General features: G+C 40.6%; 1 protein-coding gene across 5 annotated transcripts in view; it reads left to right on the top strand.

Moving 5' to 3' along the window:
* The window catches only part of palmdb (palmdelphin b), a 142,024-nt gene that overhangs the window by 103,882 nt on the left and 10,248 nt on the right, over positions 1 to 27,894 (top strand). Inside the window, exons 1-2 of one of the 5 annotated variants that reach the window (XM_030398290.1) lie at positions 12,375 to 12,434; positions 13,337 to 13,392. The exons of 3 other annotated variants lie outside the window; for them this stretch is intronic. In XM_030398290.1, the coding sequence (XP_030254150.1) occupies positions 13,351 to 13,392 (42 nt within the window). In that variant the 5' untranslated portion in view covers positions 12,375 to 12,434; positions 13,337 to 13,350. Of the gene's footprint in view, positions 1 to 12,374; positions 12,435 to 13,336; positions 13,393 to 25,630; positions 25,670 to 27,894 lie in introns of those variants that run through there. One more of the 5 variants, XM_030398291.1, reaches the window with a different exon arrangement.

Here is a 27,894-nt window from a genome sequence, read left to right as displayed (position 1 = left end):
TTGAAATAGTCGCAGTTTTAGTTTTAAGAAATTTTAGCTCCTCTTCTGATTTTATAATGGGTGTGTATTACGTCAGCTAGAGTGCGTGACATCATCGCTAGAGTGTGGAGCCGCTCAAAGAATGGGAGAAGAAATTGTCTTCAGCTTGATTTTGATCCCACACCTTTTACTTGACATAGACAATATATGCATAAAAATGTAGGAAATCTTGTTGGGTGTCAGCTGGTGGTCTTATTTCAGTTGTGGGACTTACGGTTTTGGATTTAGAAGCCCGAGAGCGACACGAACTGAAGAACCTGGCCCATAAGCCACAATGTTAATTTTGAGGCTAAATTTCTGGCCGAGAGCAGACGGTACCTGATTTGTCTCTCGTTCCTGTGCCCTCATTTCTCACTCGACCGAAATAAAAACAACATGACCGAGTTCAGCCATGTCTCCTCTCACTCAACATACAAATATTTCGGCCATAACCATTACGGTTTTCTCAAAAATCGCAGGGGTTTGGGAGGCGTTTTCACACTCATTCATTGATCTCTGTCTCTGCTATTTCTCCAGCGTGTGTATCCGAAGAATACGTGTGTATTGCGTGAGCCAGAATGCGTGACATCATTTCTACAGTGTAGAGCAGCTGGAAAATCTGGAGAAAGAATTCTCTTCAGCTGGATTTGGATTCCACATCTTTTACTTGACATAGACAATATATACATAGAAATGTAGGAAATCTTGTTGGCTTGCTCCATGGTTGCTCCTGCTCCAGCGTATGTGCAGCCATTTTAAGCTCTTTCACCCTTTGACTTTTTTACATTTTCATCCTTTTTTCACCTTTTTAACCTCTTCCAGCCCTCTTACTCTACAGCTTTTCATATTTTTTCACCTTTTAACCATTTCCAGCCCTCTAGCTCTACAGCTTTTCACATATTTTCACCTATTTAACCTCTTCCAGCCCTCTTACTCTACAGCTTTTCATCCTTTTTCACCTTTTTTTAACTTTTTCGGTCCTCTTACTCTACAGCTTTTCATCCTTTTTTAACCTTTTTAAGCCTCGTCAGCCTTTCACTTTTCAAATTTTTTGCCTTCTTCACAATTTTTACCTCTTCTAGCCTGCTTACTCTACAGCTTTTCACCTTTTTTTCACCATTTTAACATCTTCCAGCCCTTTTAATCTACAGATTTTCATATTCTTTTCCCCTTTTTAACCTCTTCCAGCCCTCTTACCCTACAGCTTTTCATCCCTTTCATCCTTTTTTCACCTATTTAAGCTCTTTCAGCCCATAACTTTTCACCTTTTTTGGCTTCTTTCACCATTTTAACATCTTCCTGCCCTCTTAATCTACAGCTTTTCGCCTTTTTTCAACATTCTTATAGTTTTGTGCATTTTCGGCAGCACGTTCTTTTTAAGGACATGATGGTGTGTATTGTTTTCTATCTATTATACTTTTGGAAATATTAAGCTTTTAATGCATTTTTCCCATTCATCCTTATGGGGAATTTTTCAAATTCAATTCTGCTATAACTTCAGCGTACATTCAGCTATTGAAACCATTCCACTATTAAAATGTTTAGCTCTTTCAGTCTTGTACTTTTCAGCTTTTTTTTCTTGTCTCCCTTATACCTTGAGCTAGAGACACCATTCCAACTTTAAATGAGCCACAAAACCTTGAACTATTGGCGATGTATTCAGTTTTTAAAAATCTTGTTAAAAATGTCGCAGTTTTAGTAGTTAGTATTTAGTACGGATTTTTAGCCTGTCTTCTGAGTTTATAATGGGTGTGTATTGTGTCAGCTAGAGTGCGTGACATCATCAACTGCCACACCCCAGAGTGTATAGCAGCTCCAAAAATGGGAAAAAAATATCTTCAGCTTGATTTGGATCCTGCATCTTTTACTTGACATAGACAATATATGCATAGAAATGTAGGAAATTTTGGCTTTCAGCTGATGGTCACATTTCAGATGTGGGACTTACGGTTTTGGATTGAGAAGCCCGAGAGCATCAAGCACTCCAGCTGCTTGTCCATAAGCTGCAATGTTAATTTTGAGCCTAATTTTCTGGAGAAGAGCAGAAGGTACCTGTTTTGTCTATCGCTCTCCTGCCCTCATTTTACACTCTCCAGAAATATAAACGACATGACCGCGTTCAGCAACTCCTCCTCTAACTCAACATACAAATATTTTGGTGATAACCATCATAGTTTTTTCAAAAATCGCAGGAGTTTGGGAGGCGTTTTCCCATTCATTCCTAATGGGGACATTTTCGTCTTTGTCTCTGCTCCTGCTGCAGCATGTCTACAGCCATTTTAAGGTCTTTCTGACTAAAGCCTGATTTATGCTTCTGTGTCAATGCGACGGCGTAGCTACGTCGTCGACGCAGACCCCTACGCGGACCCTACGCCGTAGCCTGACGTGCACCTCCAAAAAATCCTGACTACGCGTCACATCGACGCGTCGAGACGCGAACGGTAAGGACTGTGATTGGTCCGCTCAGAACGTGATTTCCGGCAGTTGCTTTTCCGGTCAACAGTATAACAACACCGCCACCGCATTTGTTGTTCAATATCCACGAGCTCTATCTCCAAAAACACCCACTCCATCTTAGTTGCCATTGTTTACTGTCTGACCGGAAGAAAACCAAGGAATCCGATATGAACCCCCCGAAACCAAACAAAGACACAGCCACACCCCCCTAGCCGCTTGGCGGAACAACGCGTCCCCTCGACGCAGAACTATGAATGCTCAATGACGGCGTAGGGTCGACGACGTAGCTACGCCGTCGCCGCGACGCAGAAGCATAAACCAGGCTTAACTTTTCACCTTCCAGCCTTTTTTCACCTTTTTCAGCTCTTTCTGCCCTCTTACTCTACAACTTTTTGGCCTTTTCAGTCTTTTTTTCCACCTTTTTAAGATCTTTGCACCCTCTTACTCTACAGCTTTCTAGCCTTTTCAGACATTCACTTTTCTGTATTTTCAGCTCCTTCAAACATTCAACTTCATGTTCAGCAATTAAAATATTCAACTTTTTCACCTCTTTTAGCCCCCTTAAGTTTTTCTGCCCTGTCAGCTTTTTAAAATATTCTTCTTCCTGCCTTTTCAACTCCTTCAAACATTCCGCTTCATATTCAGCTATGAAAATGTTAAACTTTATGAACTCTTTTATCCCTCCTAAGCTTTTCTGCCTTTTCAGCTTTTTAAAATATTCATCTTCCTTTTGAGCTACAGACACCATTCCAACTTTATACTATAAAAATACTTTGGTGATAACCATTACAGTTTTTTTCAAAAATGGCAGGGGTTTGGGAGGCATTTTCCCATTCATTTTAATGGGGACATTTTCATCTTTGGCTCTGCTCCTGCTCCACTATGTGTGCAGCCATTTTAAGCTCTTTCTGCCTTTAACTTCTCCTTTTCAACCTTTTTTTCGCCTCTTCAAGCTCTTTCATCCCTCTTTCTCTACAGCTTTTTAGCCTTTTCAGCCTTTATTGATGGCAACCCGGATGCGAGAGGACGCTGGCATGAATATCGCCACTTCTCGATCCGTGACAAAACGGCTTTTTTCTGTTAAAAGAAGAAAGCCAAGTTGTCTTTACAAGCTCTGAGGCTGTGCTACTACCTTTGAAGCCTGCACACCTGAAGAATTGGCTCCATGGACTCACTTTCTCTGCTGATCAGCTGTTAGCCTCACGATCAGCATAACAGCACTAACCAGTGACGGACTGGTAATCTGGAATTAGGGCAGATGCCAGAGGAGCCGTTGGTCCTCGTGGGCCGTTTGGGCCGGCTAGCCGACCAATCAGAGAGCAGCCCCAAGATCGTTTCTCCCAGCCCCCTTTCATGTGTCAATAAAGTTCATATGCTAAATGAAAGCCAAATTCTCCAATTCCTTCGTACCTAACACTACAGCTATCACTACAGCTATTCATATGCCACATACGAGTCTCTATATCACAGTCATGGTTGCCTTCTACATTCACAAACTTTTATATCAGTCTGCATTGTTTTGTAACAAAATGTCTTATTCAGATGTTCAAAAACATGCATGGTTTGAAATAAAACAAATCTACCTGTATTTTTTTATTTGATTATTTGTTTGCAAAAGTTAAAATGAAAATCTGGGAATTTCAAGATTGAATCGAGTAGACCGTCTGCGTGGTTGTTGTTGGAAGTTGGAAGTTGACTGAGATTATGCTAACAAAAAAATGAATTGAGGTATCAAGCGACACAAGGGGGGAGCGGAGAAAAAGAGAGAAATCTCAGAGGGCACTGTTGGCTGACGGTGAAAAATGCTGCAAACTGACTGATTTGTTTTTAAGATCAAGTGCAGCTTCAACTAGCACTAGCGCTTATAATGCTAGCACTAATGTTAGCGACACAGCTGAGCCAGCACACCAGGGAACAAGACAGGACAGGATTATGAGCAGGAGGAGGATGAAGAGGTAGACATGGATAACCTCGTGATGGTAAGACACGTTTTTATTATGGAGTGGTTGGCTCTGATGATTTATTGATTTGTTTTATTATTATTATTGAGTTGTTTATAGCATGGGAATTTACGTTCACCATCACTGGGGCTATCAAAAGTTTGTGTTATTTACATGCGTCAAAAGTTGCGCATACGCCCCCCCTCCCCCCCCCCGCTGCTGGTGGGCCGCTGGTGGGTGAAAATGCCAGGGCCGTTTTTTGTTCCCAGTCCGTCACTGGCGCTAACTTATAAGCAGATGTACTTGATGTTCTGTGGGTTGTCCATCACTGCTCCGCTGGTCCTCCCTCCACCACAACCATGGGGTTATTCACCACCTGGCTCCGTTGTCACTCTCCTCTGCTGCTGTGGTCTCTCCCGGCTCGCGGCGATGTTGGATGGTCGCTGCTCCGCCGTTGCTGGTGGGGTCTGCGGGTGTTCAGCGCAGGAGCTCCTGAACTTCTGCTGTCGCCTCGCCCTGGTCTCCGTCGCTGGGACTGGATCTCTGGGTCTCCTGCGTCGCACCCCGCTGTGTGCATGGAGCCTCCAGACGCAAGTTCACATCTAGACCGAGGGTGCTGTTCCCTGCGGTGCAGACAGCGGTATTGACTGCTGTGCGGCTGTTCCCTCCGTACTGACTGACAGGCGCTCCATTTATTCTTTGCTTTGTTTGTTTTCATATATGTTTGTTCCGCTTTGTTAAGTGTCCTTGGGTAACCTGAAAGGCGCTATATAAATTAAATCTATTATTATCATTATTATTATTATTTATTCACCTTTTTAAGCTCTTTCAGCCCCCTTACTCTACAGCTTTTCAGCCTTTTTAGATATTCATCTCTCTGCCTTTTCAACTCCTTCAAACATTCAACTTCATGTTCAGCAATCAAAATGTTCAACTTTTGGAACTCTTTCAGCCCTCTTTTTAACTTTTTAAAATATTCATCCTTCTGGCTTTTCAGCTTTTTCCATACATTCAGTTATATGAGCAGCTAAAGAAACTGTTCAGCTATCAAAATGTTTATCTTTAACTTTTTATGCTCTCCCAGCCCTCATACTCTCCAGCCTTTTCAGATATTCATCTTTCTGCCATTTCAGCTCCTTCAAACATTCAGCTTGATGTTCAGCTACCAAGATGTTAATTTTTTTCAGTCTTTTCAGCCTTTTCAGATATTCATCTTTCTGCCTTTTCAGCTCCTTCAATCATTCAGCTTTATATTCAGCTAGAGAAACTATTCAGCTATCAAACTGTTCACCTTTTTAAGCTCTTTCAGCTCTCTTACTTTCCAGCTTTTAAGCCTTTTCAGCTTATTCAATATTCCGCTTTCAGGCCTTTTCAACCCTTTCAAATATTCAGATTTATGTTCAACTCTAGAAATGTTCAACATTTAAAGCCTATTCAGCCCATCACTTTTCAGCCTTTCTGCCTTTTCAGCTTTTTCAAATATTCATCTTTCTGCATTTTCAGCTTTTTCATACATTCAGCTTCACATTCAGCTAGATAAACTGTTCAGCTATGAAAATGTTCACCTTTGTTAGCCCATTCAACCTATTACTTTTAAGCCTTTCTGCCTTTTCAGCTTTTGAAAATTCGTCTTTTTCTGCAAATTCTCAGCCATTCAACCTATAGTTTTATGCATTTTCAGCAGTACATTCAGCAGATTTTCGAAATCACTTCAGCTTTTAGCATTCACACTGTAATTTCGTAGGAAATACGATTTTTTCTAGTTTATTATTCCTGCTTCCATAAGTTATTCAGCACGCTTCTTCTCCTACAAATCTTGAGCTATTGAAACAATTTGAATATCAAAATGTTCAGCCTGTTAAGGACATGATGGCGTGTATTTTTCTCGTTTCTATCTTTTATACTTTTGGAAATATTCAGCTTTTTCTGCAAAAATTTCTCATTCATCTTTATGGGGATTTTTTTCAAATTTCATTCTGCTACAACTTCAGCATACCTTCAGCTATAGAAACTGTTCAACTATTAAAATGTTCAGCTTTTCAAGCTCTTTAACCTTGCACTTTCCAGCTTTTTAACCTTTCAACTTTTTCAGAAATTCAGCTTTTTCCAACAAAACTTTATCATTGAAGTAAATGAGAAAATCTTCAAATCCTCTGCAAAACTCATCGACTTTCAACCTTTTCTTGTCCTTCATACCTTGAGCTAGACCAAGAGGAAACGAAAATTGGAAAAGAGATCTCAGTATTGTCTCATTCATTTCTCCTAGACAACTATGAGATCTATGTGAGACCAAAGTGAGGCTGTGGCTGATTTCTCCTGTTTCTCAGTATTTTCTCCTGAGAAACAGGTGCACAAAATCTCAACGTGGGCTCCCTACAAGTTTCAAAGGAGATCTCATCAAGCTCTCAATGAAGTCTCAAATTATGTCAACTCTTGTATCTCTATTTGATCACAGGCAGAGACATCAGAGAGGTCTCTTTATGAAATCGATCTACTCTCATCCCAGTCTCCTCAATTCATGTATCTCAGGTTGATCAAACAGGTGCACAAAATCTCAACTTGGGCTCCATGTAAGTTTCAAAAGAGATCTCATCAAGCTCAATGAAGTTTCAGGATTTCTCAACTCTTGTGTCTCTGTTTGATCTCAGGCAGAGACATCAGAGAGGTCTCTTTATGAAATCGATCTATTCTCGTCCCAGTCTCCTCAATTCATGTATCTCAGGTTGATCAAACAGGTGCACAAAATTTCAACTTAGGCTCCCTGTAAGTTTCAAAGGAGATCTCATCAAGCTCCCAATGAAGTCTCAGATTGACTAAACTCTTGTGTCTCTTTTTGATCTCAAGCAGAGACATCAGAGAGGTCTCTTTATGAACTCTATCTACTCTTATCCCAGTCTCCTCAATTCATGTGTCTCAGGTTGATCAAACAAGTGCACAAAACTTCCACTTGGGCTCCTGTAAGTTTCAAAGGAGATCTCATCAAATTCTCAATGAAGTTCCAATATGTCTCAACTCTTGTGTCTCTGTTTGGTCTCAGGCAGAGACATCAGAGAGGTCTTTTTATGAAATTGATCTATTCTCGTCCCAGTCTCCTCAATTCATGTATCTCAGGTTGATCAAACAGGTGCACAAAATCTCAACTTGGGCTCCCTGTAAGTTTCAAAGGAGATCTCATCAAGCTCCCAATGAAGTCTCAGATTGTCTCAAGTCTTGTGTCTCTTTTTGATCTCACGCAATGACATCAGGGAGGTCTCTTTATGAAATCGATCTACTCTCATCCCAGTCTCCTCAATTCATGTATCTCAGGTTGACCTCACCTTAGAGCAAATAAACAACTCTCTGCAAGTGCTCACTGAAGTTTCATCCAGACTTAAAATGTTAGCCATTTTCCTAACATGCATACCAGTGGATTCCCACTCTATGGGTGCATTATTCAGGTCTGCAATAGCCTATTTTTGTATCATTGCAACTTTGTTTCACAGACCACAAAACAAACCCTTTAAATGTCATGTATTAGGTCTATTTTATACTGTCAAATCAAACTATTGGTGGCTGGAGCACAATAAAGATACTATCTCAACACAGTATAATATCAACATAAAACCCTTGTATATTTTCATCTCCTGATGACTTTCACTTTTGTGTCTGACACTCATCACCATAGACATATATACATAGACGCCTCATTGAGTCGGTTGGCCGGCTGCTGCAATACGTCAACTTTGCCGCCATATTGGAGGCGGCAGCTCAGCCCTGTGAACTATGACAAGTCAATGGATTGAACTTTATAAAGCCACCTTCTACTCATTTACACATTCACACACATACTAATAGATTTACTAATAGTAACATTTCATGGTTACAAAACAACTAAATTTGCAGTAGGCTACTCTTATAAATATGCAGCATATATAGTTTTTATTATTGCTATTATTATTATTATTATTATTTGTTTTATTTATTTATCATTTGGGGATTTTTTAATTTATTTTCTGCATATTCTTGACTTTGAATGAGAGCAGCTGTAACACAAGCAATTTCCTGTCAGGGATCAATAAAGTATTTCTGATTCTGAATCATATATTATTCAGTCAGTTGTACTTTATATATATCTTTAAAGTTAACCAAGTTGTCAGTATGGTAGACAGATGTCACATTTACATGTCAGGATGTGGTTATTATAGATACATATCAAATATTTAACTGTTGTGTATCATCACAATAACAGCGTTACATACATTGGCAGCTGTAAACACTATTCCTCAATGTATATAGTTCCTCATCACAACAGACATGGCAACAAGATGTGACCTGTGAACCCTGGATGATGTGCACACTATCTCATGGGACAGCAGCGTTGTCCATCACACAGTCTGCATTGTGACTGGCTGGTTGATTTTGAAGACTCGCTATACAGAAAGACAGCTGGGAGCGAAAACAAAACACACATATGGACCTGGAAAAAGAAGGTAAGCTACATTATTAATGTAATTTGAGTGAATTGAACATTTAGAGGGCAAGTGTTCATGCTGGTTATGATTCCCTCGGCAAAAACGTGTCTGCATATCATAACGTTAGCGCGTTAGCTAATGTTAGCATCAAACAATCTTATGACTATGAACTTGTTAGCATCAGCAACATTAGCTATAGTAGTCCGGTTATAGGGGGGAATTATATGGAATTAGATTTTTGCCAAAAGAAACAAACAAAACTTCTTAAATGTCAAACAAAAACAGGAATTTGAGAGAGCATAAAACTTAGAACTTGCAATCAAATAATTGTTAAACTGGTCTTTTACTCTTCTAATAATGCATTATTTTGTTTACGGTTCCCTCTGCTGGTCTCTCTCCACTCAGACTTTTGCGCTGACTCTCAGCTTTGCGCTCTCTCTGCAGCTCTTTCTCGTTTGTGCTCCCTGACTTTTTGTTTGCAGTTTTGGCACAAACCTCTTGGGTAGGCGGGCCTTTTCAGCAGAGCGTCCCCATTGGCTAGTTAGATTTTGACTGACACAGCTCAGTACCTATGTGTAGGTAGCTAGCGCGCTAAACAACCCCAGCTTTTTCAATTTTCAGCTAATTCATTTTTAATGTGTAGGGCAAGGAGCTGTACAGCAGATCACCACCAGTAACGTTGTGGTGTTTTTTTAATTATTCAACAGATGTGCTGCGCTGCTAAACAATCTGCTGTGCTGTGAACCCAAGGAAAAGTCGTTGAGTGGTCTCTTCAGTCTGCTGAGGTTGAGCTGAATAGATGAGGTAACACAGTCCAATCGCTCTTTTCACCCAGGGTTCGACATAACCCATGGCCCGCTGGCCCGGGGCCAGTAAAAGTAGGTGCAGGGCATGTCGATTGGTCAGTCACTGGCCCGATTGGCCAGTCACTGCCCGTACGACAATCGTGATTCACTAGAATGCATGCGGGAAATGCTTAGAGTGACAGCGGGAAAGTTATTCGGAGAAATGACGGCGAAGGAGTGCTACGAGTCCGAGAGGAGGAAAAGGGGATTTCTCCCGAGATGGAGGGATCAGTATACCTGGCTGAACCACCGCGATGGCGTAATGTATTGTGAAGTATGTCGGCAGTTTCAGGCAAAGGCTGTGGAGGATGTGGGTGTTTTACCACACTTTTCCCGGTGAGAGGGTTCAACACCCACACTTTTACTGCCGTTTATCCACAGTTTTGCACAAACGCCTCACTACAGTCGCTCAGTGTCTCTGGCCGCTCTAGTTTGAGCTCGCTACAGCTGCCTCCCCTCCCCTCCTTCTCCTGTTGCTGCTTCAAACATGACACCGGCTTTGGGACTGACCAGCTGATGATTGGCTGTTCTGCCTTAAGTCCCGCCTCTCTTGCTGTGTTAGATTTATTGTTCAGCTCGTGCTGATGATGCGGGAACAAACGTAAGATACCAAATAATAGCCAGGCGTTTATTTGTTTCAATCACTTAACATACCAGGCGTTTATTTGGGACAGGCATTTAATTCCCTCCTCACAAAAATCCGGGATGAAAATGTCACAAACTTCGCCAGCTTCTCTGTGAATTCTCTGGCATCCTTCTGGGCACAACACGTGAAAAAGGCGAAGAAGAAAAACGTGCAGTGTCAGTGGTCACGTCTTCTTCCTTGATGTTTTTTCAAAATAAATTAGACTCGGCATTTATTTGGAACCGGCGGTTATTTACCAAAATATACACCTCCACCCAGCTGTTAAAGGGGACCACATGATGTGTTTTATAATGTTTTTATGTGTTTACAGCTGCTAATGTATGTAACGCTGTTACTGTGATGATACATGACAGTTAGATATTGAATATGTCTATAATAACCACATCCTGACATGTAACTGTGATTTTTGATGGGTACTAATAATAACAATCACGGAGACAAAAAATTAACAAACAGTGTGTTTACATGACACTCAAGAAAACCGAATTACTGCGTTAGTCTGACTATGATCGGATTTTTAAGATGCATGTATACACCTTAGTCTGACTAAAATCGGACCGGATCGGATTTCTCATAGTCGAATTGCACCACGTAGATTATTCGATTGAAAGTCGCATTAACTCCTGCATGTATAAGTTTCCAGCGGATCGGATCGGATTTTGCGTTCTGCGCAGGTGCGAGATTTTTCCCCGAGGCCGTGAGCCGGAAGTAGATGGACGGCGGCGGCGGCGGCGTATTTCCTCCGAAATCACCGCAAGAAAGAGCGCCATTGTGCATCTAGTTTGTGTAATTATCATGTACACCATATACGAAGTGTACAAAGATGTAGCTTCGTCTCGCTCTTCGTACGCCATCTTTCTTGAATGCCGAGGCAGCTGGTGACGTAAAGAGGCCGTTACCACTAATTGAAATGGGCACAGCGCCACCTAGCGTACCGGGGTATGACATGCTTTCGGCAGTAATTCGATTTTCTCACCGGCATGTATACTCGAATAATTGCAGTTGTCCGATTGAGCAGCATAGTCGAACTATGGCTCTAATCTGACTAAGCTGTGCATGTAAACGCACTGAAAGACTGCAGATCACGATAAGAAGCTGCAACTGGCAGTGAGTTGCTTTCTTTTCTGTTAGCAGTGAAGTGATGTACTCCATGACAGAACATTATAGAATATGATAATGTATAAAATAACATTTAATGGTAAAAAAAAAAGTACAGTTGCAGTAGGCTTCTATGAATATGCAGCATATATATAGTTTATTATTATTATTATTATTACTACTACAATTTTTCTGCATATTCTTGACTTGGGAGCTGCTGTAAAGCATTTCTGTTTCTGATTCATGTATTATGCAGTCAGTTGTCCATATTTTAAGTTAAATTAAATGAATCAAGACAGATGTCACATTTACATGTCAGGGTGTGGTTATTATAGACACAGATTCAATATTTAAGTGTCATTTATCATCACAGTAACAGCGTTACATACGCCGTTGCGATGGTTCAGCCAGGTATACTGATCCCTCCACTTCGGGAGAAATAATGGTACTGTTTGTACAGTGCTTTCAGAACATCATTTACCTGAAAAATGATAACAGACTTATAGGAGTGAGAGAAATGATACATCTCAAAATATTAAATATGTTGTAATTTCAATTTTGAAATTTTAATGCTTGTTATTACGCAAACCCCTAATACTTTTTGCCATCATTGCCAGATCATACTGATTTAGCAGGGACAGACTCTCTAAACAATTAAATGGGAACAATTTTAATAAATAAACAAGTCTTTTTTTCTTTTTTCCTTTTTTTAAAACAGTTATTTAAATTTTTTTGTGGCTGGGCAACGTTTCTGTGCACTACATGATATTAATGTAGGATTTGCTGCAAGTACTTAGTAAATATAATGTAAAGTTTAAGTTTACTTAGAGCCACATTAAAAAAAAAAAAAAGAATGTACTTTGATGTATTTCACAGAAAGAAATGTTCAGCAGGAACAAAAAAAAAGAGCCAAAAGACTGCACTACCCACTGAAGATGATATCAGCCAGACCCTGGCTCACCCAAGGATGACCAAAATGGTAATGCACAGTTTTACATTTTTAAAACCAGTGTTTCCCCTAGTTTGACTGTTTTGGGGTGGTGGTGGGTCGGTAGTGCTTTCAGTGTCAACCACTCTTTTCCTTGTGTTTCATTTTGTGGTTTGGCAAATACGTCTCCTCTACCTTTTGAATGATAATTCCTGTCTAGCAACAGGGTTGCAGTCGTTTGACCTATCTTGGCTGCCAGTGCTCTGACTTAGAGCCATCAGCAGCTAGCTTTCTAGCTTGCCGCTGTGAAGAGATTCAGGTTGGGTGGGTTTAAAAACATAGATATTTAGGCCCAACCTTCATGGATTTCATCATCCCTTCACCACATACTTCTTTCCTCATGTCATTCACCTGAGCAACATGTACCATTACTCAATACAAACACAAATGCAACTAATGTGGACAGCAACCAAGCTATTTGAATTGTGGTACATTAAACAGAAATTCAAAATAATATGACAACTTGGCCAAGTAAGTACATTGCTTATTTTGTTGTATGTTTATTTTTCATGTGTGTATTCACCCCACAGGACTTTATCATGTTTTGTTTTAAAATGCTGTATCATTAATTATTCACCCATACACACAACTATTCAGATCTGGGTCAGCAGGTGGCAGATCTGCCATGCTCCTCTCAATCTGTGTTTTATTCATTCTTTTCATATTCAGTAATGAGTCCAAAATTGCAAAAATAAATGTTATTTTGTTATTAATTTCTGAATCCAGCGCACTTACCTTATAAAATACCACATGATGGTTAAATAAGTGCAATGCAAAGAGTGGTCATGGACTGTCCTCCCCATAATGCAGTAATTAGTTTATATTTGATAGTTTGCTATTATGGTATGTTAAGGGAATTTATTTGTAGTCTGGGCTTTCTGTCATTCTTGCAGGTATATCATGCACTATGGCACATGGGATGGATGGGCATCGGTTGAGAAGGCATTTGGTGAGGTGATCATGGTTAAATAAGTCCTCATACACAAATACTGCTGAAAGACTAAAGTAATGAAATGCTCTGCATTGTTGTGCAGCTGTGTGGAACACTGTTAGACACTTCTTTTAAGAAGTTTCACTGAGAAGAGACACATTAATAAACTGTCTTTACACTACCAGCTGAAATACTCAGTTGTTACAGGTTGGTTAAGGCAATCTGCATTTTTTTCTGAAGAGATCACTTTTGTCAGAATTGTTAAATGTTATCATGATTCTGTGCAAACTGTGCTTTATAAAGTGTTGCTGTGTTGTATACTAAAGATGGTGATTTGAATAAAGGCCTTTTTTCAACGTTTTCAAAAGTGTCGATAAATATGCTCCAGAATAGCTCCAGTATTGCTCTGTTTTGTTTTCAAAGGAGGTCTCAAATAAAGCTCTGCCATGACTCAAGTAAGGCTCCTGTTGTTAGCTGTCATGTCTCACCTATTGCACCTACTGAATTTTAGGAGAAATAAACGATAAATCTCAGTTTATTCTCCCCCATGCTGGAAAGGAGCAAGCTTTGAGCAGTAAAATTTTCCTCCAGGTGGGTTTGTTATTGTTGTTTAAATAGCTCCAGTATTGCTTATTTTTGTCTCCAAAGGAAGCCTCAAATAAAGCTCCGTCATGTCTCAAGCAAGGCTCCTGTTGCTAGCTGTCAAGTCTCACCTGTTGCTCCTAAGGAATTTTAGGAGAAACAAACGAGAAATCTCAGTTTTGTCTCCCCACTGCTGGAAAGGAGCAAGCTTTGAGCAGTAAAAGTCACAAGTCTCAACTATTGCTCCTAAGGAATTTTAGGAGAAACAAATGAGAAATGTTTGAGACCAAAAAAAGACTACAACGAGACTGAAATGAGAACTCTCATTGAGCTCCTTTACGGCTCCATAGCCATAAAGGAGCAAGCTTTGAGCAGTAAAATTTTCCTCTGTGGAGACACCATTCCAACTTCAGAAGAGTCACAAGATCTTGAACTATTGGCGATGTATTCCGTTTCTAAAAATCTTTTATGGTTTTGAAATAATCACAGTTTTAGTTTTAAGGATTTTTAACCCGTCTTCTGATTTTATAATGGGTGTGTATTGCGTCAGCCAGAGTGCGTGACATCATCAACTGCCGCACCTCAGAGTGTAGAGCAGCTGGAAAAACAGAAGAAAAATTCTATTCAGCTTGATTTGGATCCCACATCTTTTACTTCACATAGACAATATATGCATGCAAATGTAGGAAATCTTGTTGGCTTTCAGCTGATGGTCTTATTTCAGATGTAGGACTTACAGTTTTGGATTTAGAAGCCCGAGAGCGACAAGCACTCCAGCAGCTCCCCCATAAGCCGCAACGTTAATTTTGATGCTACATTTCTGGAGGAGAGCAGACGTACCTGTTTTGTCTCTCGCTTTTTTGCCCTAATTATACACTCTACAGAAATATGAACAACATGAGTGCGTTCAGCAATGTCTCCTGTTAATCTACATTTAAATATTTTGACAATAACCATTACAGTTTTTTCAAAAATCGCAGGGGTTTGGGAGGCGTTTTCCCATTCATTCTTATGGGGACATTTTCATCTCTGTCTCTGCTACTTCTGCAGCATGTGTATCTGAAGAATGCGTGTGTAGTGCGTGAGCTAGAGTGCGTGACATCATCGCTAGAGTGGAGAGCAGCTGTAAAATCAGGAGAAAGAATTCTCTTCAGCTGGATTTGGATCCCACACCTTTTATTTACATAGACAATATATACACAGAAATGTAGGAAATCTTGTTGGCTTGCTCCATGGTTGCTCCTGCTCCAGCGTATGTGCAGCCATTTGAATCTCTTTCACCCTTTAACTTTTTTACTTTTTCATCCTTTTTTCACCTTTTTAAGCTTTTTCGGCCCTCTTACTCTACAGCTTTTCATCCTTTTTCACCTTTTTAAGTTTTTTCGTCGCACTTACTCTACATCTTTTCATCCTTTTTTCACCTTTTTAAGCTCTTTCCGCCTTTAACTTTTCACCTTTTTAGCCTTGTTTCACCATTTTAACCTCTTGCAGCCCGCTTACTTTACAACTTTTCACCTTTTTAGCCCTTTTTCACCTTTTTAACCTCTTCCAGCCCTCTTACTCTACAGCTTTTTTTCACCTTTTCAAGCTCCATCAGCCTAAAACCTTTCAGCTTTTTTGCCTATTCAGCTTTTTAAAAATTCAGCTTTTTCTGCAAATTCTTGACCGTTCTCATAATTATATGCATTTTCCAGTACATTCAGCAGATTCCCGAAATCGCTTCAGCCATTAGCATTCACACTGTATTTTCACAGGAATTGCAATTTTTCTAGTTTTATTCAATGATTTTTCGGATGGAGCTGGATCATATTTTATGCAGACAGTCATTTTTCTGGTTCTCCCTCTTATATCCTTCAGCTGCTCTTTCTGAAGCCTCTGTGATTTATAGGGTGTCCTGATGAACAGAAGGCTTTCCTTGTTGCCAAAGTAACCTCTGACAGCAGATAACTGTACCAGGCTCCAAGTGATGATGGCCGGTGTCAGGACAGCAAACACTAACTCTTGCAAGAGTTCAGCTGCTAAGTTACTCCTTGCTTGTTTAGTCTCGCCAGCCAGTGTTAGCAGTCTTATTAGGCGACTTACCCCTTGGTTCCACTGTGCACCTTTTTGTTACCTGATGTTTTGTTCCGTCCTCCATGTGCTCATTTTATCATTGTCATTTTTTAGCTTGTACTGTGATAAAGTAGGGTTTGTAGTAGGGATGTAACGGTATGAAAATTTCACACCGCGGTAATAGTGACCAAAATTATCACGGTTATCGATATACCACGGTATTTTTTAAAATGTCTTCAAAATGTTGAAAAAACATTGATAAATTGAAATAATTTCATCAAGATTTATATTTAAATCTGCTCGTCTGTTGTCAATGGACTCGGTCAGTCTGATTGGTCAGATGGTTGCTGAGCCACAGGTAGACGCTGCTCCAGTGAACGGAGCTGAGATGAAAGTCAGTCATCTCAGTCAGTTTGTGTTCACTAACTCAGTCCACCCAGTACGTGTTTGTGTCAAATCCTACTCACTGCAGCTCTGCAATAATATTTGGGGAATTATTAGGTCGACTTTAAAAAGTGAAATCTACAGTTAATAAGCGGTTCAGATACCGTGCCAAATCACGGATCAACATCGTTCTTTTATACCATTATCTGGTCAGTTTACATTAATGACAATAACAAACGCACGTTGCACGCTGCACATGAGCCTTGAGTTTTTACAATGGTTACCGACCGCGGCGGTTACCATGGTAATTAAAACTTAAACGGTAACCTTCACCGTCGGGAATTTTACCATGGTTTACCGTGACACCGGCAACCATTACACCGTTACATTAAATTGTTTGGTTATTTGTCTGTTTTAAATGTGTTTATTGTTAATGTTACAAAACTTTGTTGTACTTTAAATCCTGAGTTGGTATGGAGTGTTTTATTTTGAAAATTGACCGGATGCCATTCAGCTGCCTGACTTTCTGTCTGGCTTGATCTGCCTGGCTTGAATGCACCCATACTTATCCACCTTATTCCTGACTTCGTGAGTTCACCCATGGTTCATGGCTTTTAACACAAAGAGAGCGACAGAATGGATAAAAATCGGAGGTGGATACACAGTACAGATGTTTTGATAAGTCGTGAGGACAGTTCTCACAGTGTCTCACCCGTCAGTTCTCACGGAGTGGGCAGATGACATGAAGCATTAGCCCGGCATTAGCCCGACGTTAGCATATGTCGATGTAGCTAACGTCGGGCTAATGCTTATCTTATATTTACTGAAAGTGTTGACGGCGGAGAATTACGCAGTTACAAATGCACAGAAGCATACAACTACTTGCACAGTAACAAAATAGGGAAAGTACCGTTGGGGCGGTGGGACTGAGCTACATGCCGAAGTATCCTTGAGCAAGATACTGAACCCCAGAATTGCTCCTGATGTGCAGATGGCACCTTGTGTGGCAGCCACTGCCATCAGTAAGGGTCCTGCAATGAGCTGGCGACTCATTCAGGGTGTGAGTAGAACTGGATTTGGCCCCATTAAGCCCCGCAACCCCTCAGGGGGATAAAAAGCGGCAACATCCCCGACCCTCATGGAAAAAGCGGGGAAAAAGAAAACGAACCGTTGAAGAAACACAGCGAGTTTATATTTCTGAAGCTAGCAGTAGCACCCAGCCAGAATGTCAATCAAGCTAAACATACAGCGTGGATAATGCTGAAGGAAAGTGGAGTCGTGGAGACAGGCGGCTGCTCGTGCATTGCCGGGTTAGGGAAGTCATGCAGTCATGCAGCAGCTATACTGTGGAAGATATTCAGAAACCCAAATATTTATTTTAGTGTCAAAGCCGCGAGCCGCGCTAGTCTCTGTTCCTCCTTCCTCAGCATGGCGTGTAGGGCACCGGGCACGGACAAGTTTGTCTGAGTTGTTGATGTACTACACGAGACATTTCTGAAAAAAACTTCAATTTTTATGAATTGTTGTGGCAACCAACAATGGCACATGTTGTACCTGAGCTCATTTTAAAAACAATTTAGCACTTATGACCTAACGCTAGTAGTTAAGGGCTAGCTTAGCGGCAGCGGTCAGTCATGCAGTTGCAAGGCAACCGGAAACAGAAAACCGTCGGCTGAAGTAGTTATCTGTCATGGCAGCCCCCATAGGCTTCCGAGGAAACAGGTGGATAGATAAAAAAATCAGGAGTTAATGATTACTTTCAATCATTTACATGTTTGTGCAGTCAACACACCTGAGGTGGATGGGGAAGTGGGAGATAAACTCTGAGCTTCATTCCTATATCTGTATGTGGTGCAGTCTGTGGATTGCTTGTGTTTTTGCCCTCAAATTGCAAAAGACTGTTTGCACTTGTAAAAAGCATTGTCCACATCTATGGAAGTGAAGTTTAACCAGACTTCTGAGGTCCTTGGAATCAGAGCAGGGTCTCTGTGTCTGTGCGCTGGCTGTAAAAGCTGCCCTGCTGTTTGCCTGTTGCACAGAGGACAGCCTCATGAGGATGAGAATTGTCCTCTGGACTGGGAGTAGGAAAAATATATGAACATCTTCCAATACAGACAGCAGCACCCTATAAAACAATTGAAAAATCTATAACAATTGCAATTGTTCACAATCTCTTCCTGTAACCTTTACCAAGTAATTTCACTTCCTAAACCTAGCTAAAGCTATGTTTACAGGTAGCAGATAAGAAAATGATACATATGAATCATGAAACAGTTTCATGGCGTAATGACAAACAACATGTAAGCCCTTTACTTTTACTTTTGACTGTTATATTATCATGAAAACTGGCATTGTAGCCTGTCAATGTGAATATCATTACATGTGCAGGCATTTACTAGATTACAAAAGTGTCTAAACAGTAGTTTTCATGATTTTATACAGGCTATGTTATGGTTTCACTGCATAGACGGGACACACACTTTTGAAGGGAACTGACACATACTGTGTCTGTCATTAGCAAATGGCCTGAGGAGGCTTCATCTCCACTCTCAGCCTCATCTCAATGACAGTTCTGCCAGTAGTCCAGTGTGTGCGTGTGTGTGTGTGTGTGTGCGCGCGCGCATGCGTGCGTGCGTGTGTTTGTGTCAGTTTAACACTGTTCACACACAACACCAGCAGAGTTGGATTTCACTCAGTTACCACTCTAACAAAGCGTCACTGTATGGTCTGTGTAGTCGTGTGTATGAAGTTTGTTCCATCTGTCTGTTTTAATTGGATGCTGTCTTGATATGATTTCTGTGTGGATGATCTACATGTATAGGTATAGCTATGCTCATTTGGGTAGAAGAGAAAAGGATATATCAGTTTTGCTTTGGAATTTATCTACAGCTAGGAAATTAAGATTATTTAATATTATAAATATTTTATTTAAAAGTTTAACTTTAACTGTGATGCCACTTTACATATGTATGTATACGTTATACTTTTGTCCAGTCAATTTTTGGAGTTTTGTGTAAAGTGATGTCAAATTTGGCTTTTTTCTACTGCTTTTGTCCCAATGGACTGAAAAGAAATAAACATGTGTGTACCAAAACATTTGTAATTGCAACACTTTTCTGGGAGAAGGGGGTGTGGCTCTGTTTGTTGGCCATCAAGAAGTTTCAAGTCTTAATGCAGATAAATTATTGATAAGTTTCATTAATCAGACCTCACAGGACTATTTTGTGTTTGGCAAAACGTTTTTGAAATTGTATTTCACCCATGCACAAGATTGCAACAACACCTCACTGCCAACATCACAAATTGCAGCAGCTTGGTCATACTATGACACATTAGACTTTTGGATTGTCATTACTGTTGTGAAATGGTTGTGATTTCATTAAGTTTAGTCATAAAAAAGTATTGCACTGCTGGATTTGCAGGTGTATTTTTGGGCCTCACTGCTTCCTAGAAATCCAGTGTCGCCTGTGTGACAGTCAGTTGGCTGTTGGCAGCTTTGCCAAGCCTCCATAACAACATCATATGAAAGCAAAAAGGGAGTGATGTCTTCTGAGACAGTAATTATAACACTTACTATTAAACTAAATAAATATGGTTGCTATATAAGTAACATACTTATACATACTTTTTCATTATCTAACATTAGACTAGAAACCTTGAATGGTGCAGCTTGGACACATCCTCAGTGATGAACCCAGGGTCACAGGGTGTTTCGGGTCTTGGATCATCAGACACCCTCGCCTGGGCGACCCAGCCAGGGTTGATCAGTCCCTGACTTCTGTCCAAGTAGCGCACTACACCATGTATCGCCCCTCTTGATCCACAGCCACCTAAAGGCATTCTCTGCTGCCTCGTTGATGTATTTGGTGGCTTTCCTCTTCTGTAACACCCTGATGCCAAGGAGCCTGAGTGTCCGGTGCAGGCTCTGCCCTGGAAATCCCCTACAACCAACCTCGATTGGCTCACAGCGGGCCCTCCAATCATTTAGCCCACAGGCCTCTACCAGCTCAAAATACTTTGCCTTCTTCCGCTTGTAGGCCACCTCAATCTGGTCTTCCCAAGGGACTGTTAGTTCCACCAGCACCACTTGTTTTGAACTCTCGGATGTTAGGACCATATCTGGCCTGAGTGTTGTGCTTGTGATGTGCTCTGGGAACTTCCTTCAACTGCCTCCCAAGGTCCACCTTCAGCTGCCAGTCACACGCTGGTGATAACAGCCCAGTTGGGACGTTTTGCTGGCCTTCCTGGGGGCTGGTATCTACTCTGCTGGATTCCAGCGCAGATGACGTCAGCTACTGCCTTCAGCATCTGGTCATGGCACCATCTGTACCTCCCCTCTCCCAGGGCTTTTGGGCAGCAGCTTAAGATGTGCGCCTCTTGCAGGGCACAGTGGACATGCTGGTGTTTCTGCAAGCCCCCAGCAATGCAAGTTTGATGGAGTCGGGAGGACATCATACACTGACTGAATCAGGAACTTGAGTCTTCCTGGTTCTGACTTCCAAAGCTCTGACCAGGTGATCTTCCAAGTCGATGCATGGTTCCAGTTGGTCCTTCCTTCTAGTTCTAACCACCCTAACCAACCAACCCTATGCCTGCAGAGAAGACTCTGGTGTCAGGTGTGTCGCTGTAAAGTAGCACCTCCCTGGCTCTTGTGACTTTGAATTCCTCTGTCAGGCCAGAGAAAGGAAGCTGCAGGTTGTTAGTATGCCCATACAGAACAATACAGCTCAGAGTCTTTGGCAGACCAAGCTACCTGCACAGGAACTGGCTGATGTTTCACTCAAAGCCCTCCACTGTTGTTATTGGGACTTGGTACATCATACTGGCCACAGAAGTCTTGGCTGGATGCCATGTTGATATATCCATGCCTTGTATATATTGATTGCCAGGTTTTCAGCTCTGCATGCGTTGACTGGATCACTGCTGTCTCTCTCAGACTGGCGTTTGAAGATCTTCCTTAGGCTCTTCACAGGCTTCCCTGACATCGATGGAATTGAGAGTCCATCTAAGTGGAAGTGGTGCTTGCCCTCCTCTCTCTCCTTCCTCAGGACCAAGGACCTGCATTTGGCTGGCTTGAATGTCATTCTCACCCATGAGCCAGCAGCATCCTGACACTGATGTTGCTGTGACCATCAGATCATCCATGAAAGCTCGAATCGGCGGTTGGCGAATGCCAGATCTGGCCTACATTCCACTTCCGTTGCGTTGACGAGCATAGTCATCGCCAGAGCAAACAGCGTCATTGATGTGGTACAACCAGTGATGATGCCTTTCTCTAGGCGGTGCCAATGCAGATGTTATTGCTCCAGAGGTGAATCTCATGCTAAAACTGCTGTATTAGTCCTGTTTAAGTTCTGGGATTTTCTGTGGAACTTGGTGGGTCGTCAAGGCTTTTGTCACCAGTTTATGAGGGATGGATCCATAGGCGTTTGCCAGGTCAAGCCAGATGACTGACAAATCTCCTCGGTTTTACCTTGCCTCTCTGATTAACTGTGTGACCACTCCTGTATGTAGGCTAACTTGTTCAAGTTATAGAATGCAAACTACCTGCTCTCTCTGGCTGACCAATCACTGCTGGCTTAACGCGCCACTAACTGTGCGCCTCGTGATATTTTCTGGAAAGTCGCCACCGACACCAAGTGTACATTTTTCATCAGTGGGCCATAGGCTCAATCATCCTATTACCTCATTCCGTGATAGATAGTAACAGGCAAATACATTTTTTGTGAAAAACTTGTCAGTGTCCTTGTGATAATACCAAAAGGGATATGTGGGAATAATTTCATACAGAATCTTGTGATGTGATCTTTATCTTCACAACCACAGTTGCATCTGCTTGCAAAGTAAATTCCAAAGTCATTCCAGTGACATTCCAGTCATTACACATGTGACAAAGAGTTGACTGATTTTTCCAAAAAATGACAAGATGGTTTGGTAAGAAGTTTGTATTCAGCCTTTTCAGCTGAGCAGTTCAGTAAGTGCCAGGACTGTTAATGGTTACCATAGCACTGTTTGCTACATGTTCGTGTGTGTGTGTGTGTGTGTCTGTCTGTCTGTCTGTGTGCGCATGTGTGTGAGTGAGGTGGACAAATGTATTTAACTCTTTCTGTAATGTGAGCAAGGAACACACCATACTGTGGTCTGAACAAATTAGATTGATAATTTTGTCATGAAACCTAAGATGGATGAATGCGTTTACAGTACAGAATGAATGTCATGTTCATTTATCAAGCAAAATCAGTTTCTGAACACACTTGATGTGAAAGTAAATGGCATGGAGATGCTGTGGCAGCTAGACTTGTTATGATAAAAGCATTCACTCATTTGTTGATCAGTTAAAGTTGGCTGAAAATATATTCCAGTGCATATACCATAACTGAAACCACCATTGCAGCATTTGTTCACATCATGTCCCTTCCTTCTTTAACATGCTCCTTTTTTTTTTTTTTCTTTATTGGTGAAATTATGTGAAAGACAAGGTGACATAAGGGGACAAGTACATCACACCACGAGGATCAACGAATACAGACAGTGGACATACAGTACAGATAACAACAGAAAACAACATGTTATGATGATATGTATATAGGTAGTATAGGTGTGTGTGTGTGTGCGTGTGTGTGTGTGTGTGTGTGAGTGAGTGTGTGTGTGCATGCGTGCAAGTGGCTGAGAGGCAGATAGTAAGGTATTATAAACATATGTTATATGGCATAGATAGATGATTCAATAAAAATAAATAAGTAAATATAGTAAAGTGTATAAATAAGAAAGAGAAGGAGGAGGAAAGAAAAAGTGAAAGAAAAAAAATAAGTTAAATAAGTAGTAATAGTATGCAACATGATCTGAGATATATTAACATAGTACATTGTCATATAATTTAACCTAATATAATGTAATTAGATAATCTGAGATAAGATAAGTCGGTATAGTCTAATACGAGATATTATAATAAGGAATGCAGTATGATTTAACCTAATCTAGTCTGAAGAGATAATGTGAGGTATGATAATGTAATACAGGGCAAAATTATAATATAATATATCATGATGTAATATAGAACAGGATATTAACATAATATATATGTGAACATAATATATGTGAATAAAACCTAATGCAAGCAATATATCATGACAATGACTCTCATAGGATTAATTGATGGGATTATAATTAATAATTTATATTAAGTTGATGATAATATATTGCAGTGAGGGGTGAGGTCGGTCCAGGGGATCAGGAAGGCAAGCGAGGGGGCCCCCCAGCCAGTCCCAAGTAGCCCAGTCGGTAGCCGCAGCGGGAGACAGGCAAGGTGGCAGTGAAAGCCCCCCCCCCTTTTTTGTTTTTGTTGTTGTTTTTTTTTATTGTTTATTTATTTATAATTTTTTTGATTGTGCCTTGGTCCACAGCCAAACCCGAAGATAGCGGCTGGCCCGTTGCAAATCTAACCTCCTGTGCCACTTCCTGGTCTGGGCAACTTCCAGACCCCTGGGAGGAGGTCTGCCCGCTGAGGAGTAAAATAATAATAATAATAATAATAATAATAATAATAAATACATCCAAAAAAATTAAGAGATATGATATACATGACATGGTAATAATAGCAATGACAGTAAAGTCAGTAACAACAATCACAATTATAGTATTCAGTCATACTAATAATATTAATAAACACAATCAACAAAATGAGCATAATAATAGTAATAATTACCACAGTCTTATTCATATAAATATCTAAATATTGATAATATAGTAGTAGTAACCGTATTAATAATAGAGGAAGAGCAAAAGAGATATATGGCACACGGATAAATGGATAAATATGAGTGTGTGTGTGTGTGTGTGTGTGTGTGTGTGTGTGTGTGTGTGTGTTAAATTGTGATGTGTTTTGGGGTGTCAGGAATGTGTGCAGTACCGGTGCAGTTATAGGCCCATCGAGGAGAGGAATGGGGACCATCTTTCTGTAAAAGTTGTTATTTTGTTGTTATTGTAAGCAGTGATTTTTTTCCATAGAGATGTGTTCCAAGAGAAGATGTTTATTGGGTTTTTTGATTTCTAATTTAGGAGAATTGTTTTCTCGACAGTGAAAGAGATGAGCAAGCTGTTTTTGTATTTGTTTGGTATGGTGATTGTTAAAGTGTCTCCTAGTAGGCAGAGCTGTGGGGATGAAGGGATTCTGCAGTCCAGTATGGTGGAGAGGTTTTTTGTGACAGAGTTCCAGAAAGAGTGAACCGGTTGGCAAGCCAAAAGCGCGTGAAAGTAATTTTCTATTGTTCCTGTTGTGCATTGTGAGCAGATGTCTGTGGTTGCTAGTCCCATTTGGTGCATTTTATATTGTGTGATATGTGTTCGGTGGATGGTTTTGTATTGGATTAACTGAAAGTTTGTATTGGATGTCATAGAAAATGTATTTTTATTCATATCAGTCCAAAAATCTGGGAGAGATGAGATGTTCAAGTCAGCATTCCAGTGAGGGAGTGAGGGAGTGTTATTGAATCATCTGATACTAATATAAGTTTGTAGAGTTTGGAGGTTAATTTATTTAAATTCCTAAATAGAATTATGTTGCCAATTATTTCCGGGGGTTTAAGTTGGTTGTCATTTATTTTAATTTTTGATTTGAGTATGGATTTGAGTTGTGAGTAATTTAAAAATTGATGTATATCAATCCCGTAAATCTGTATGAGGTCCTTTAAATCTATAAGCTGATTATTATTAAAAAGATGGCAGAGATGTGTGATACCTTTTTTTGCCAGTGTGAAGAGGAAGTGATAAGTTTGGTCCTGCAGAATCCCAAGCATCTTCTAATTGTCGAAGTATAGTGGATTTCATCCAGTTTATTGTGTAGTTGGAGATTTTTCAAAATATGTTAATAAGATTAAAGGTTTCTGTTAGTGACGGTAATGGGTCCTGTAAGTACAATAAAACATCATCTCCAAAAAGGCTTATTTTGTGGTGGTGGTTTGTGGTGTCAACTCCTTTGATGATGTTGTTTTGATGTATAGCGGCAGTAAGTGGTTCTATGAAGATAGCAAATAAAAATGGAGAGAGTGGGCATCCTTGTCTGGTGCCCCGGTGGAGTGTGAAGCTGTGTGACGTGATCCTGTTTGTGGTGACAGTAGCTTTTGGTGAGGTGTATAGTGTTTTGATCCAATGGATAAACCACTCCCCAAAACCAAAACGATGTAATAAAAAATTTGCCCCCTGGTTATGTGCCCCTCTGTTTAGGAACCACTGGTTCAAGACCTGTTTTTGACAAATGGATTACGTGAAAAAGAAAAATGTGAGTAGTTTCGCTCTTGAAATACTGCCCTGCAGCTTCTATGTGTACCACACAAGACAGGTTGCCAGTCAACGTAATTAGGTAACAATGAAGTTTAAGTCTGTTTCCGTACTGTTACTGTTTCATTCTGCTGTAATAGTTCACACACTAAGATGACTATGTTGATTTGCAGGTGATTAAACCATTGTCACAACAGACACTGCAGCTAAAACACTGATGCCAGTCACTGGTGCAACTCTGCTTGGTCACATTATGCAGGAGCAGACTTCCTGAAAGGAATGTGCCTACTGTGACTGTTCCAAAGAGAGATGAGGAGAAAGAGGATTAGAAACTTTGTCTGTCTGTCGACCGGCCCTGCCAGTATTTGACGTTTGGGTATCCTTTTAAATACTCTGAGCTTGTGAGTGAAAAGAGCCCACAGGCCCTGGTGAGCTGCTGGACTGACACTTGGCAGCAGGAGCACATGACATCAGATGCAGGGTGAGGTTGATTAAATCAGAGCCTTCCACAGAGTTGGGCACCAATGTCATGTAGTGCCTGTGAACATTTTGTTTAAAAGAGAGAAACTTCTGGGGGAAGGAATTGAACTGAAAAAAATCCATTCATCTGTCACTTTATTTGAGCACTTAGTCACTGATCAGCTGTACAGCAATGGTTGATACTGAGACCTTCTCAGATCCTTTCTCCGTTCACTGTGAGAGCACTGCATGTTCAGTGTGTTCACCGAATGTTGACACAAGCCCCATTCACACTGGCTATTGGGCTATTTAGTATGCCAATTCCCCGCCTCCGTCTTCAGTCTGAATCTCTCGGAGGCAGCGAGGGTTGGAATTTCACTTCGGCCCTGATACGCCTCTGGAGGTAGTGTCAGGGCCGTATTTTTGGAGAACCGAACCAGTGTGAACTGATAAACCAGCTTCGCGTATCGGGGGCGTGTCGATCGGTCCGTCGTTAACTACACAGGTCCCTTACTCAACTTAATACAGAGAAATTTCCCACAAAGCAACGTTACACGACCAAACAAAAGTAACATAGTGATTCTAACTGTCTTTGGCAATTTATATGAGGAAAAAAAAAATGGGGCTACAGTGAGCCCTAAGTGAGACTGACGCTGAGTTGCCCAGGCCTGGACCTCTTGTTCTCCCAGAAGTAGTACCAAATATTTGATTAAATAATTGTAACAAACATGTGCTTGCTGCACATTTTTGTGATACAGTACACTGAAAAGACCTGCTTTCCCCTAACTATGGGGTAGTTACATTCGATCAAAATACCAACACCTAATTGTGGGTATAGACATCAGAGTGCACTGTAGTATTTACAATGCAAATCATAATAATGAACATATCTTTCTCCATTAAGGTGTTTTGATATTTGATTCTAACAAACTCATGGAATACAGCAGCATGGTCAGTAGCCTTGAGGTTCAAACAATGTTGCTACCTACCCCTATTGTGTCAGTTTTGCACATTATGGGCACGTGTGTTTTTTGTTTTTGACCACAGGGGCTGTTGCTGTTTTCAGCAAAACCAAAGCATGTATCAATATAGACAATCCCACAAACATCACCATTTAATATTAGGTTGAATACAGTATCAGATAAAACAATCCCCTCTTTACCAAATAAGAAAGGATAATCAAACTATACCATCTCCCCAAAAAAATACCAAGAGAATGATCAGTGCCAAAAGACAAAAACAAATGTTTTTAAGTAAGAAAAAGACAACAAAGAAACTGTCTGGGCTCTCTATAAAACAATTTAGCAGATGCAATTACTCATATGTTTATAGAATTTCTAGAAAAGATGATAATTGTGTAGAAACAGATTAGAGCAGATGCATATGGATTACACTTTCATAATGAACAATGATGTAAGCAGACCTGGAGGACAATTTCTTAACCCTTTACTGTCACCTCGTTACTGACCTACTTTAGGTCCCCTGGCTGCAAAACCTGTTTCCTAGAAATTATGATCACATACATAACATTTTTAACTCAAGATACTTTTTGAAGGAAACATAATGCTGGCTTAATTTTTGTCGGACACTTTAACAACACATCCCTCAAAAATAATGATACTTAAAATGTTCTTCTGTTTTCTTCCAAAATATCAAGATCTCATAATATGATATGCACTAGTAGTGGCTATAGCATTTTTAAACATTTCTGTGGCTATAGTGACACGCTGTAACAATTTGTCAAATGTAAGATAGTGTTACGCGCTA

This window comes from Sparus aurata, chromosome 19 (genome assembly GCF_900880675.1).
Source record: "Sparus aurata chromosome 19, fSpaAur1.1, whole genome shotgun sequence".
Lineage (NCBI taxonomy): Eukaryota > Metazoa > Chordata > Actinopteri > Spariformes > Sparidae > Sparus > Sparus aurata.
This window is presented reverse-complemented; position numbering and strand designations above follow the sequence as displayed.